Below are 15792 nucleotides of genomic sequence, written 5' to 3'. Positions count from 1 at the left end.
TTTAGTTTTCATCGCGGAAGCTGAATGATTTACAGCTACTAGCCAGGCTGAGTACACGTGGGGGTTGCCTGGTTGCTAGAGAATCCCCACATATAATCATGCTGGATAGTAGCTGTAAATCATCCAGCTGAGGTGATGAAAACTAAATCTACGAGCAGTCATAAACACTCGGAGATCACCCGAGTGTGCTCTGGAAAACCCGAGCAACGAGTATACTCGCTCATCACTAGTGGTCACCAGATCCTGATGATGGAGGCGACGGGCAGTCACCAGATATATAGATATGTTTGTGTACATGTACATTATACTGGGATGTTATATATAACACCACACTTCATGGCTCTTGCAGACTTTCACCATTGTTACAATCTCCAGCCCTTCGGTCACATTACAGCTAAATATTTCACAAATTCATTGACCATTGTTGCCATTTTCCACACCCCTGTTCCATGTTTTCCTGCACAGTTGTCTCTTGGTCTTGTTTCCATGAAGACAACTGCTGATCAGACTTTTCCGGACAGTAAATGGTGGGAGCTGGTTCCACGGGTTACTGTCGGTTCTGAGCTGTTGGCACTGCTGGACATTTTCTCATTTCGAAGGTTAGTAACTAGTGAGGAGTGAAGGTGCTGGGATAAGGTGTTATCTGGGCATGCTCATGTGCTCACCGAGTGTCATTGGCCTGCTGGAGGAATATGTCCGAGTCCCTGCGGCTGCACGTCTGGAGCATATTATTCGAGCCCCCGAGCATGCTCAGATAACACCTCATCCCAGCCGCTCACTCATCGCTGTTAGGCTTCTTTCACATTAGCGACGGGCTCGGTCCGTTGCAGTGCGTGGGGCCGAGGTCCCCGACGCTAGCGTTGTCTCCGCCGCACAACGGGGGCAGCGGATGCATTTTTCCAGCGCATCCGCTGCCCCATTGTGAGGTGCGGGGAAGTGCGGGGAGGTGGGGGCGGAGTTCCGGCCGCGCATGCGCGGTCGGAAAAAGCGGACCGTCGGGAGCATAAAACGTTACATGTAACGTTTTTTGGTCCCGACGGTCCGCCACAGCACGGCGCAACCGTCGCAAGACGGTTGCGACGTGTGGCAATGCGTCGCAAATGCGTCGCTAATGTTAGTCAATGCTGAAAAAACGCATCCTGCAAGCACTTTTGCAGGATGCGTTTTTTCGGCAAAACGACGCATTTGCGACGTATTGCACTTAACGCTAGTGTGAAAGTAGCCTTAGTAACGTCTCATCCATCCGCTGCAGTTTTCTCTTCCGTCCTCAGTGTTGCTCATTCCTGCAGCCGGTTACACTGAGTGCTGGAAGTGTCCGAGCAGCGGTTTATCCCACACACCAGACTGTGAGCGGAGGAGCCCGGTGTCCCCGCTATACCGCGGCCTGCAGCGTCTCCGGACTCGTCTCCATGGAGCACAGTGCGGCCGTCACTGGTCGGAGATTCTTCCTCAGACACCCAGTAATCACCTCAGTGACCGCGGCCGAGGCTCAGACTCCAGAATGGAGAAATCTAGAGGTTTCCACAATGTTGTTTCCAGGTCCGGAGTCTCGGTCCGGTCACCTCACAATGTCGCGGCTTCTTCATGTGGTGACGTCGGGGCTGCGGAGCCGCCGCTGTATGTGACCGACACAACCACGGGGAGAAGCCGAGAGGAAGAGAGAGCAGAACATGGACGACAAGTGTCCCGTACCCGAGCGCTGTGCGGACGTCACCTCCCGGCGGGGACAGGACCTGCGGGGACAAACACGGGGGACGGGGGAAAGGGGAGAGAGCATAGGACCTGCGGTGACGTCACAGGATCACATGACAGGAAGTGCCGCAGTATAACTCCTCCCCTCTGACTGATCACATGACAGGAAGTGCCGCAGTATAACTCCTCCCCTCCTCTGACTGATCACATGACAGGAAGTGCCGCAGTATAACTCCTCCCCTCCTCTGACTGATCACATGACAGGAAGTGCCGTAGTATAACTCCTCCCTTCCTCTGACTGATCACATGACAGAAAGAGCCGCAGTATAACTCCTCCCCTCCTCTGACTGATCACATGACAGGAAGAGCCGCAGTATAACTCCTCCCCTCTCACCGATCACATGACCGTGACGTCACTGAAGGTCCTGCAGTCGCCGGGATCCATCGGAAGATCACACAGGTCCTGTAGTCATTAGGATACAGCTCGCGGTCATGGCCGGTGAGGCGCGGTCTTTCCCCTGTGCGCACTGCGCAGGTGTGTTTCTCGGCCGATAGAGCACATGGCTTCCAGCAGACTGATGGTGGCCGTAGCTCCGGGAGTCTCCTCAGCAGCCATGTGAGGCCTCTTTCACACTTCCGTCTTTCATCTCCTGTCATAAAGTGTCGTTTTGTGAAAAAATCGGATCCTGCGATTTTGCCTGCAGGATGTTTTTTCCTCATAGACTTGTATTAGCGACGGATTGTGACGATGGCCGCACGTTTCATCCGTCGTGCGCTGGATCCGTTGTAAAACCGCTGTCCGTCAGGCGGAGACAGCGCACAGAGGAACGTTTTTTCTGTACGTTGGAAAATCACCCATCGTTGGCTATTAAGGAAGCCTATGGACGCAGGATCCGTTGCTGACTGTGAAAAGTAGGAATCCAGCGACAGGTTCTGTGTTTTCAAACTGAGCATGCGCAGAAGGATTTCCCATCTCGCTCGCTCTCTTTTTACTATTGAGTAGCCTATGCAGCACCAATAGTAAAAAGATACAATGTTAAAAATAATAAAAAATCGTGATAGTCTTACCCTGTGCCGTCCCCCGCAGCCTTCCCAATGCTCGCGATGCTGCCGGCAGCTCCGGTTCCCAGTGAGGTATAGCCTAATGACCTGATGACTTAGAGGTCTCGCGAGAGACCGCTACGTCATCACAGGTCATTGTCTCGCTATGCATCACTGGGAACGGAGCATCGGGAAGGCTGCAGGGGCTGCGCGGGACGCCGGAAGGTAAGAATATCACAATTTTTTTTTTAAATTATTTTTATCATGGGTTGTGTTATGTATACGTTTTCGCAGCAAAAAAACGCGGCTATGACGCATACACAATGTGTGCACATAGCCTTCTAGGATGCACTGGAACCGTCAAAAAAAAAACAGCTCCAGTGCATCCGTTTTTTACAATCAGCACAGGATCCGTCTTTTCAACATGTTGACTGATTGTGACTGATTGTAAAAATGGAAGTGTGAAAGAGGCCTGACATCCATAAATCCATTCACTCCCGGGCAAGTCTCCGTTTCTCACTCCTGATGTTCTGAGAGCCATCACTTTTTAGTTTTTCCTTCGCCTTGGGTGTATAGTTTTTTTTGTGGCGATGAATTATTCTATTGAATCATGACTCCGTTCATTTTGCCACATAATGTGGTGAGAAATGGTCCCAAAAATTCCAATTGCGGACGAGTGCTGTGCGATAAAACACCGCGTGGATAAAACATCGCATAGATAAGATAAAACACCACATAGCACTCGGACCAGTATTCCTCTGTGGGGCAGCTCCCATCAGCGGTTTTTTTTCTTTCGGCTGTTTTCGATATAAGGCTGGAGTCACACTTACCGTACAAAAAAATCAGTCCGATTTTGACGGCCGAGAATCGCACAAATGTTCCCTGAACAGTGATCCGTATGTCATCCGTATACAATGCGATTTTGACAGGAGCTGTTACATACAGCAGTTCTCTCCATGTACAAGCCCACGTTAAAGTCGCATTGTATACGGGTGTCACCCTGATGGTCCGTGTGCTGTGCAAGTTTTTCTCGCACCCATAGACTTGCATTGGAGAGTATACAGTGCAGATTGCAGCATGCTGCGACTTCACTCGCACGTATAATACGGCCGAGAAAAAAACGGATGATGGGAGCTGCCCCATAGATTAACATTGGTCCGAGTGCTGTGCGATTTTTTTTCTTGCATAGAACTCGTCCGTATTCCTCTCTGGTGTGACTCCGGCCTAAGCCTATGGGTGCGAATGAGACAACACAGATCACTCCGATATCATCCGAGTGCGGTGCGATATACGCCGACCCCAGTAATGGATTTTATGGTGAAATTTATTTCTCCACCTCCTCCGGAGCTGTGCTCCAATCCTCTCTGTGTCAGATAATGGAGCACAGACACATGACACTCAGCTCCTGGTCGCAGCAGAGCAGGAGCCGAGGGTCATTAGCATATCGCATCCAATGCTCTCATGCTTTTCTGACCCCGGCCTTATGGTAACTATTTATACTTTGCTTTATTATTCAGACAATATATTTATCTTCGATAATTTAATATTTTAAGTGATATTTATAAAAGCAATAACATAGGGCATGTTTTAGGGAATTCAACAGTTTCCATGATGTTTGACCTTGTTATTCCCAACTAAAATACTTTCTTTCCTCAACTAAAATACTCCCCCCTTAGGTAATGTAAGAAGCCCCAAGCGACTTTCCTTATCTCTGTGGTTATAATAAAGACTGGGCATCTGAGAGCAGACAGGCCCGTACACTGACACCGGTTCTGTGCCTTTGTCTCCGATTGATCGACTCTGATATGATCAAAACTGGCAAACGGGTGAAACCTTTTGAGTTTCCCCTAAAGCTTTCCATACAGGTCTCCACATCACGGTGAAAAAGAATCTAATTCCACAATGTGTTTTTTGTTATTGTTATTTTTTTGGCTTCTGTTTTGCCGATGTTCATTGTATGGTGGAAATGACCTTCTTACATGATTCTCCAGCTTTGAATATGCAGACATTACAGAAATTAATTCAAATTCTTTTTTTTATTTAATTTTCATAAATTTCACAGTGACCCTAACTAATTTATTTGCCTACTGCGTTCTTGATGAAAACCCCGCATTTGGTCCCCAGTAGGTCAAGTGAAAACGATGAAGTTTTGGGGCCTCTTGTTTCATTATTGAAAATTCCAAATATTTGTCAATATTGGAATGTTGATATTTTATATAATGCTTCAGTTTTCCATGTCTATGACCTGGACGTTCCTTGAGACAAATGTAAAGATTTACATAACAATGGTAGTTCTCTGTGTCCATACTAACATGACTCTAACTCTGTCTCTTTACAGACATCACCATGACAGACGCTGTCCCCATCAAGGCTCACTATCTATATTCCCTATCTTTGGAGTGTGGAAGGAAACACTGGGAAGAACATAAACTCCTCTGGTGGGATCTGACCCCAGGATTTCAGCCCTGGAAGGCTGCAGCGTGCTGCCTCATTGGAAGGGGAAGCTTAATTTCTCACAATGGTCGCCCAGTATGAGGGCACAGTACAGAATTAAACTGTAGAAAGTGTGTGAGAGTACCTCAGGTAGCACTCATAGAGTTAGAGTTTACGAAGGAAAGTCGCTCAGATTGAACCCCTGAATGTTCTCCCTTCCCGGGAGTAGATGACAAAGATGTTACGGATTTAATGTACCCACTACTAGACCAGGGTTGCTACCTCCACATGGATAACTTCTAAACCAGCATCTCACTCTTCATGTCCTTTGCCAGAAAAAGCAGAGTCGCCTCCCAGATTTGATCTTGGGGTACAATAAAAACATGGGGGGAGTGATCTCTTTGATCAAGTGCTGAAGCCACACAGTGCCAAGTAAAAAAGTATGCTACATAAAGCGTTCGTACACATACTGATGGCACAGCATAAAGCTTATGCGGTGTCACGGACTGGTACATTCCGTCGGATTCTGGAGGTAATAATCAAGGGCCACATATTTGGAAATCAGGAAGAGGAGGGCCACAGTACTTCTAGAACTGAAGATTCATGTATTGTACCAAGGTAACACATTCTGGTGAATTTCCCCAAACTGCAAGGAAATGTCCCACAACTCCCTCTGAAGACAGTTTTCAGAGATTTTATGGGCTGCGGAGATGAGAGTGGAGCAGATGGATGGGCCGTGGCTTATTCACTAACGGGCACAGACCTCCACTTCAGATCAGACACCAGCAAGGTGGAGGTGGGCACTGCTATGAGCTGGGATTATTAAAGAAGCTGGTTGAAGATGGACGTAAAATCAGCTCCCAAACCCACTGCTAGTTTTTAGGAGACATTTTCTTCCAGCAGTGGTGCAGGAAAAAATCTGCATCTTTCAAGAAAACTGATTTTTCTGCAGGACAATTCTCCACTGCTCAAGGCCAGGAAAGGCCTCGAAATTAATAATGATACGGCCCTGTCCTCACCGTACCTAAACCCTAGTGAGAACTTGTGGCTCTTCTTACATGTGAGATTTACAATGAAGATACACAGTGCCATGTCTGACCCCTCTCTGAGACTGTGGTTGGTGCGGCCTAAAAAATCGTCAACAGATTAAGAAACTGACAGACTCCATGGATGGAGCGTATATGACTGTTAATGAAAAGAGCGGCCATTTTACTATAATGGGCACTATCTTTTATGGAAATGTCCGAAATTTATCTTCATACATTTTGAGTTGTTTGGTTATTATTCTGACTTTAGTAGATGAAAATAAACAATTGAGATGGGAAATTGTACGTTTTTCATTTAGTTACATAATAATTCTGCACGTCCAAATATTCTTAAGAGGCAAAAACCTCCCCTTCACTTTCTTAAATATTCAGCTTTATTAATCTTTTGGACTGAACAATTGTAAGTACATAGTGCTATATGATGACTGTAGTATACTGACAGGATAAAATGTTGATGGGAGGAGCAGGATATGTATATAAAAGTATATGTATATAATATCAAAAAAGCATTGCTCACATAAAGTAGAACTTTAGGTATAAGGACTAAAATGAGTTCTTATGTAGTGGTTATGTTGCTAAACTCTTAAGCATTCTAGTTGTGTAGCTACATTAACTCGCATTTTGCCTGATCACTGCTGCCTCTGAATGGTCCATGAAAGACACTGCAATAAAGCCCCCTCTCTACAGGGGGTGGTAAGTGGCTAGAGGGGACAGGGGAGGATTGTTGTGTTATGAGATGTAAACATTGGTCAGGCAGTGGTCAGAACTAGTTATGAGCGAATATACTCGTTACTTGAGATTTCTCGAGCACGCTCGGGGGTCTTCCGAGTATTTTTTAGTGCTCGGAGATTTCGTTTTTCTTGTCGCAGCTGAATGATTTACATCTGTTAGCCAGATTGATTACATGTGGGGATTCCCTAGCAACCAGGCAACCCCCACATGTACTTATGCTGGCTAACAGATGTAAATCATTCAGCTGCGGCAAGAAAAACTAAATCTCCGAGCACTAAAAAATACTCGGAGGACCCCCGAGCGTGCTTGAGAAATCTCGAGTACCGAGTATATTCGCTCATCACTAGTCATAAAGTCTCAGAATTAAGCAGAGGTGCTGGATGCGCTGACTGCTCAGATGCTGTTATGAGCAACTATCAGAGGTAGTGAAGGAGCAGGAGACAGGATTAAAGAGGATATCTGTGACTTAAAAAAAATTGTGTCTAAGCACTAACATTGATGTAGTTGCTAACAGAGGCAACTACTTGTTTGTTGTACCCGGTGCCAGTCATTGACCGGATTCTCTTCCTGTTGACAGGACGGGGCTACTGGTGTCATGCTGATCGACTGCCTGCTCCCCATTGCCCAGTTGGGGGAAGCCGGATGTGAATCAATATGACGCCAGTAGTCCTGCCCTGTCAACAGGAAGAGAAACCGCTGCTCTGTTGACAGGCTTCCCCCAAATAAGCAACGGGAAGCCGGCTAACAATCAGCATGACACCAGTAGTCCCGCCTTGCCAACAGGAAAGGAAACTGCCACTTTGTTGACATGGCGTCAGCGGAAGTCTAGTGACTGCTCGGTGTCGGGCACAACAGGCAGATGGGTAGCATCTACCTACCCGTTAGTGATTAGGCCTGGATATACCCTTTAACTAACATGAGATATACTTACATAAAGTTATCCAGCCTGAACACTGCTGCTTCAGAAGCCCCAAGAAAGAACAAGACGTGTCCAGCAACCCGCACTCTGCAGTCATTCATGCCTCAGGTCAGCTTCTGTTTTTACTGCGCATATTAACATTTTTGATGTATGCGTAGTACAAACTGTGGGGAAATGTAAAAATCATCATTTTATCTTCAAGATGCTACGGACGGCGTTAAAAAGCACCTGTTTTTTACAGACTGTCCGTGAATCTACGGGCGGTTGGTACCCGGCTCTTCTGAACCCTACCTAGACCTACCCTTATCCTGTGATTGTAAAATGAATGTGTCTGTATTAGGCCGGAGTCACACTACAGCGAGATACGGCCGAGTCTCGCAGGTTAAAAACAAGCTCTGGCACCGGCACTCCGGAGCGGAGCGTGCGACTCTATGTATTGCTATGCGGCCACACGCTCCGCTCTGGAGTGCCGGTGCCAGAGCTTGGTTTTAACTTGCGAGACTCGACCGTATCTCGCTGTGTGTGATCCCGGCCTTACTGTTGGCTTATTTCTAACATAACCGGCCTCTAAACAGCCACCACATGGCCTGAATCCAGTTGTACAACTTCTCAACTAAAAGATCTTCCTGAAACCAATGATCGACGACTGCGATTCTGTGTCCGATTCCTGTTTTAAGAGATTTTCTGTCTGTCATCCGTCTTTCGCAATCATGCTACAATTTTACCAGTTCTAAGGAAATATCCTTTATTAATAATATCTTTAAAGGACCTGACCACAAGTTATACATTACACGTAATAACATAATGAAAAACATAGAATGCTAAGATAATATTTTATTATATAACATTATTCTTATCCTACAGGAACACGACTGGATGATCATTGCAGAGGAAAACCGAATACATTATTATGAACCTCTCAAAGCATAAAAGTAGGAGCATGCATCAGAGAGAATCACAAATCCTTTGTTTAAAGGAGTGGTCTGGTACCTCAAAAATGTCCTAATTATATTTACACCCCAACCACTTTTCTAAATAGCTTTATTATAGAATACCCTACACTCCTCTAGATCTATCTAATCCTGAAATGTGTCTTTCTTTACTTCACTCCCTGTGACGTTTCGTTTGAGAGGAGTGTCACACAGGATGTCACTGGAAGCTGGGGCTGCACTCACTTCCCCGCAGTGTCCACGCCTCCTGGGACAGGATGTCATCTGGGGGCAACACTGCAGTTACTTAATACAGTTTCTTGCATCACTGCCATTTGAAGATGTCCTGGATCCATGCTGAAAGCTATTGTAGGAGATGTGAATGCAGCGCCGGGACTTTGCAACCATCCCTACCCGCCAGCAGCTTCTGTGAACTAAGATGCCATCAGGGTTGGAGACAGAAGCAGTGTAAGTGACACTACCACCACCCCACAGCTTCTAGCACCACCCTCAAATGAATCATTCAGGGTGCAGCACTCATTAGTGATACACAGCTTCTATCACTGCCCCTAATGAAGATTCATTTGAGGGCGGTGCTAGACTAGAAGCTGTGGGGCAGCACTGATGTCACTCACTGCTTCTGTGTCCGCCCCTGATGAAATCTTGTTTCACAATTAAAAGCTGTGACGGAGACAGAAGCAGAGTGCCGACGCTGCTCTCACCTCTACCGCGGCATTTATCACCATTGATCCAGGACATCTTCACAGGGCGGTGATGCAAGAAACTATAATAAGTAACTGCAGCTCTGGCCCCTGATGACGTCCTGTCCAGGAGGGGTGATAGACACTGTGGGGAAATGAGTGCACCTCGAGCTTTCTGTTATGTCCTGTGTGAAACTCCTCTCATGTGAAATATCACAGGAAACAAAGTAGAAAAAGAAAAACATTTAGGGAATAGCTAAATAGGGAAAACTGTAGGGTATTTTATAATAAAGCTAATAACAAAAGTGATTAGGGTGTAAAGATAGATGATGAGCGAATGGTCTCGGATGTTTCCTGAGTATCTTGGGTGTGCTCGAATAATTTGTTTGAGTCCCTGTGGCTGCATGTTTTGCCTCTGTAAAGCTAAGTTCACATTTGTGTATATGTCCGCAGCATATCATCTGCATATACAAACACATGTTTACGCAGCGGTTTTTATCCGCATCAGCTTTCGCATGACGGCAAAAAAAAGCTGTGTGTGCATGCGTTTTTTTGATATTTCCAGGAGGGCATGTCTCAATCAGTTCCTGGACATGCGCAGTCCGAAGTACACAAGCGCATTGGAAGCATGCGAACGCAAGGACATGCACTCCCATAGACAGTAACGCATTTTTTTAACGCACTCATCCGCATATTTAACAGATTTTTGATGCCTTCAAAAATGCAACATGTGTTCGCCGCACACCATGAAACGACACATACGTACGCAAAAGCATGTGATACACGTTAAATATACAATATGTACGCATAACGCAGGCGGATGTATGCAGATCAAACGCTGAACGAACAGATGCAAATGTGAAACCAGCCTTAGACAGACAAATCACTTGCAGCGATTTCCTGTTTGTTAGGTCCCTGCATGTGTTCCTGCTGTCTAACAGATGCAAAACATGCAGCTGCAGGGACTCGGAACATATTATTCGAGCATGCTGAAGATACTTGTATAACTCCCAAGCATGCTTGGATAACACGTTATCCGAGCATGTTCACTCATCATTAATACACATTAACTTAAATACATATATTTTGTGCTAAAAATGTTTCTATTTTGTTCAATTACAAATGTTGCACTGATCAGATTTTACAGGCTTTCTGTTTCCATGGACATTGCTGGCTGACTACCCTAATTCTGATGTAAAACTTGTAACCCTTTTTATATATGTTTTTTTAGCTCCTTTTCACTGATTTATGGTTGTCATATTTCAACACAGAGGAACATGATCAACAGCTCATTTGTCCAAAGTGGGTGCAGTGCAGGAAATGTTTACTGTGACTGTACTGTATACTCCGCTAAAATGAGTGAACCGTCTGTTAAGTTCCGTCCTAACCCAAAGCCTCAGAAGGCAGGGGTGAATCAGACGGAACAGAAGATAATGAAGGGAAAGAACACAGAGGGTCATGCAACTGGACTGTGATAAGGGCACAGAAACAATGCAGGTAATTTAAAGAACATCAGAAAAAGGCTAGTATGGAGCTGTCAAAACACATAGCTGCTAGTCCATAAGTAGTGGACAACCCCTTTAAAATGGTTACTCTTGTTTGTGAGTTCTCTGGTGTCTAATAAGATTGGATTTGTTGGCAAAACACTTGTCACAATCTCTACATGAAAATGGCTTCTCCCCTGTGTGAGTTCTCTGATGTTTCACAAAACCTGATCTGAAGGAAAAACGTTTCCCACATTCTGAACATGCAAATGGTTTCTCTTTCGTGTGAATTCTTAGATGTTCTATAATATGCGATTGATGACTAAAACACTTCCCACATTCAGGACATGAAAATGGCTTCTCCCCTGTGTGTGCTCTCTGTTGGTGTTGAATAAGACCAGTTTTTTGGCTAAAACATTTCCCACATTCTGGACATGGGAATGGTTTCTCCCCTGTGTGAGTTCTTAGATGCTTCGCAAGATGTGATTTGTTACTAAAAAACTTCTCACATTCAGTACATGAAAATGGTGTCTCCTGTCTGTGAACTATGCGGAAATGTTTAACGAGACATGATTTGTCTCTAAAACTTTTTCCACAATCAGGACATGAAAATGGCTTCTCACCTGTATGAATTCTTTGATGTATAACAAACCCAGATCTGTGACCAAAACTTTTCCCACATTCTGAACACGAGTATGGTTTCTCCCCTGTGTGACTTCTGAGATGCTCCACAAGATTTGATTTGTGACTAAAATACTTCCCACATTCAGAACATGGAAATGGCTTCTCTCCTGTGTGAAGTCTTTGATGTTTCACAAGATGAGGTTTCTGACTAAAACATTTTCCACAATCAGGACAAGAATATGGTTTCTCCCCTGTGTGACTTCTCTGGTGTTTAACAAGGCTCGACTTGTGGCAAAAACATTTCGCACATTGTGAACATGAATATGGCCTTTCATCTGTGGGAGTTTTCTCTTTCGAAGAACTATTTGATTTCTTTTTAAAATGTTTTCCCCTTTGAAATTTGCCTCCCCTTTTATGTTTAGGTTTGTCTTTGCCTATCGGATTAGCTGAAGCCATCTTGGAGTCTGTGATCTCGTCACCTGAAAAAAATAATAATAAAAATATCCTTATCCAAATATCCATTTTTGCAAGCATTCCTTTTTATTAATGAAGAAACTTTATTAACACTATAAAGAAAGGAAAAAAGTAGCAATGCTATAGTCAAGATGGTGTTCAATTTGAGTAAGTTTATCACAAAAGGATGTAGAAAAGTAAAGGTTAGTGATGAGCGAACGTGCTCTGTCAACGTGGAATCCGAGCATGCTTGGGTGTTATCTGGATATCTTGGGCGTGCTCGAATAATATGTCCGAGTCCCCTCGGCTGCATGATTCGCGGCTGTTAGTCAGACACAACATGTGCGGAGATTGCCTGCTTGTTAGGGAACACCCCCATGTGTTGCTGCTGTCTAACAGCCACAAAACATGCAGCTGCAAGGACTCTAACAAGATACTCGGATAAGACCGGAGCATGCTCGAATAACACGTCATCCGACCAAGTTCGCTCATCACTAGTAAAGATCGATCAAAGGGTTCATGGCTAGAAATGAATAAACTCCTAAACTATAATCTTTTGTTTAAACCACAGCAGATTATAATATCAGGATCATATAACTGTGCCAAAAGCAAATGCATAAGGGGAGAGAAGCCAGAACTAAAAGTTAGGGATTAATGTCTCGATCGGTGTATCGATAGGTGGGCAGTAGTGATGAGAGAGTGTGCTCGCTACTCGAGTTTTCCGAGCATGCTCTGGTGTTCTCCGAGTAGTTTGGGCGTGCTCGTAAATTATGTCTGTGTCACCGCAGCTACATTATTTTTATCTGCTAGACAGCCTGAACACATGCAGGGATTGCCTGTTTGTTAGGGAATCCCCACATGTGTTCAGGCTGTCTAGCAGCCGAAAATCAAGCAGCTGTGGCGACGCAGACATAATTTACGAGCACGCCCAAGATACTCGGAGAATACCCGAGAATACTTGGAAATCTTGAGTAACGGGCACACTCGCTCATCACTAGTAGGCAATCAAAGAGGATCAAAAGAAGTAGCGACAGCAATTACAATAGTGTGGATATATCCGGGGACAGTGTGAGAGGTTTGAACCAATCGATAGATAGGCCAAAGGGAATCATTGTAAAGTGGTTGATAAGGAGTCTACAGGACTAGAAAGGTATAACAATATGATAGAACTGCAGAGAAAAAGACATGGACCGCACATCCAAAAATCATACATTGCTCTGATGCACACTAGGCAAAAATGTACAAAAATGAAGATGAGGTTCTGAGTTAACATTCTGATCAGACTGTATGGAGCTGCTGCCACATCATGGTGAACCTCTCAGCGGGTCCCTAGCCTAAAAGGTGCGGCGCTGTGCACCGACCACCGTTCCAGCCAGCAGGGTGGGCAACCTGGTGTCTCACAGAACCCATGCTGTGAGGCTGAGTCCCCATGGCTTCAGGTCACACTGCCCCACACAGGCACAAAACCACAGCAACAATGTCCGCAACACAGCACCAACACCAAGTGAAAGGAGCCAAAAAAAAGTCACCTTCCAGAAGCTCTCAGACTGTGAACTGAGAGCAAAATTAGGTACAAGCCCTCTTGCGGTCTCCTGCTAATAGCTGCAATAGATCAATGTATGATTCCTGGATTTATGGTTGAAGGATTTATTCTACCATTCCACTACAACTATATGACTTTATATTGTGTAAGGAGGGTTATTTGAGTTTTTGATTACTCGGTCCTGCCAATGGGTGCATTTACCCTGGTTGATTATTGCGAACGAGTGCTGTTGGGAACACTTGGTTCTCAATAATTAGCTAGTGTAAAAAGGCCGCCAATCACTTGACGAAACAGTGACCAATTACCAAAAAAAAATCATCTGTTTTTCATGTGAAGTTATTTTTAATCTTGCTTCAAAATCATCATTCTCGGCAGCACGTCGTCCTGTGTAAACAGCGACAGTCTATGCACACACAGAACAATCATTTCAACGATCGTTCTATGTATATTCAAGTGACACTCTCTAAACAGGCTGCGAAATGACCATCGATGGGCTTCTATGTAGCCGATCAGCAGTCATTTATGGACAACAATCATGTAGTCTAATGGCACAATAAGCCAAAGAAGAAAAGAAGAGTTGGGGGATATTGTGGCTGAAAAAAAAGTGACAATTGACTGGAGACTTGTAAGTGAGGAGCCATAAGAGGTGCTGGGTGACCTTAAGGGGGTGAATGGGAGATTAATGGATTACCGTATTTTTCGGACTATAACTCGCACTTTTTTCCCAAAAAATATTTGGGGGAATTGGGGGTGCATCTTATAGTCGGAATATACTTACAAGTAGTGCGGCGGCAGCAGGAGTCGGGCGATTCTGTGGCGGTCCTGGTCCGACGCAGCAGGGCAATGATCACACTCCCTTCCCGGGCTGGTGCGGTAGGTGGCGAGATCTCAATCTGAGCATGCGCCGCCCCCGGCAGCCATTTTCCCGAAGGCCACCACATCGCAATAATGGATGTGCAGGGGGCTCTGAACTTTCACAAAATGCCAGCGGAGTCCCCCGCACCACAGAGCACCGCTGAACCTGCCACACCAGACTGGGATGAGATTTTCTGGAGGCTACCGCATCACAGCAATGGATGTGCGGCAACTCCGGGCTTTCAGAAAATGTCGGCGGAACCTACCGCACCAGTCTGGGAGCCATATCGCCGTACCAACGAACACAACCTGTGATCACGATCCACCAGCGCTGCCGATCCCCCGCTGAATTCGGACTGTAAGATGGGCCCCCATTTGACACATTAATTTTTTTCCTTCTGAAAATTTGAGGTGCATCTTATGGTCTGGTGCGTCTTATAGTCCGAAAAATACAGTAATAGGTTTTAACAAAAAAAGCAATGAGAACAAGTGACTTAAGATAGCGCAGAGGAGGAAGCTAAGGGTGCATATAATCTATGAATAGGAACAAAAAAATAAATGGTTGGTAGTAGTGATGACAGTAGGTGGGAAGAGGTGATTAGAAGGGGGCAGGTGAGGGAATTCAGTCAGTTTAGACTCAACTTACCTGTAATTATGATCGTGGTCCACTCTTCTGATTCAGGTTCCTCCTTGATCTCGATATTTGCATCGAGTTTCGAAACACCATCTGCATCTGCAAGACAAGAGGAGAGAGCACTGAGCCAGATGGAAGATGCATTCTGATTAGTGATGAGCGAATATACTCGTTACTCGAGATTTCCAGAGCACGCTCGGGGGTCCTCCGAGTATTTTTTAGTGCTCGGAGATTTAGTTTTTCTTGCCGCAGCTGAATGATTTACATCTGTTAGCCAGCAAAAGTACATGTGGGGGTTGCCCGGTTGCTAGGGAATTGGCCTGGTTGGCTTCGTCAAGTTTTGCTTGCACTGAAAAGTCGTTTATTTTTCCTTTGCTTGTAGCTGGTTTATAAAGCATCAATAAATCAGCACGGACGTTTAAATGGACACGCTTCCTGTGTTGCTTCACGACGCATCCAAATGAGTAGCAATCCCACAATTAGTGTTAGAAGTGCGGGCAGCGTTCCCAGGGAACATGTGTGACGGTTACAGAGGTACTGCATGTCGTGGGTGAAGGTGGCCATAAGCCAGGAAATATCATCAGACAGCATGGAGGACCTGGTGAAACACCTGGTGCACGCCCAGAAGCAGCAGTAATAACAGCAGGAGATGAATAAACTGCTTATGCAACAGATCCAGCAACAATAGCAGCAGCACCGCCAGCAG

General features: G+C 45.3%; 1 protein-coding gene across 1 annotated transcript in view; it reads right to left on the bottom strand.

The window, feature by feature from the left end:
* LOC143803641 (uncharacterized) overlaps positions 1-15792 on the bottom strand; it is a 164317-nt gene that overhangs the window by 102141 nt on the left and 46384 nt on the right. Inside the window, 4 exon segments of the mRNA XM_077281423.1 lie at positions 1693-1699; positions 11038-11174; positions 11176-12080; positions 15099-15185. Coding sequence (XP_077137538.1) covers positions 1693-1699; positions 11038-11174; positions 11176-12080; positions 15099-15185 — 1136 coding nt within the window.

This window comes from Ranitomeya variabilis, chromosome 2 (genome assembly GCF_051348905.1).
Source record: "Ranitomeya variabilis isolate aRanVar5 chromosome 2, aRanVar5.hap1, whole genome shotgun sequence".
Taxonomy (NCBI): domain Eukaryota; kingdom Metazoa; phylum Chordata; class Amphibia; order Anura; family Dendrobatidae; genus Ranitomeya; species Ranitomeya variabilis.
Note: the sequence above shows the minus strand (reverse complement) of the source record. Positions and strands in the feature narration are given on the sequence as shown.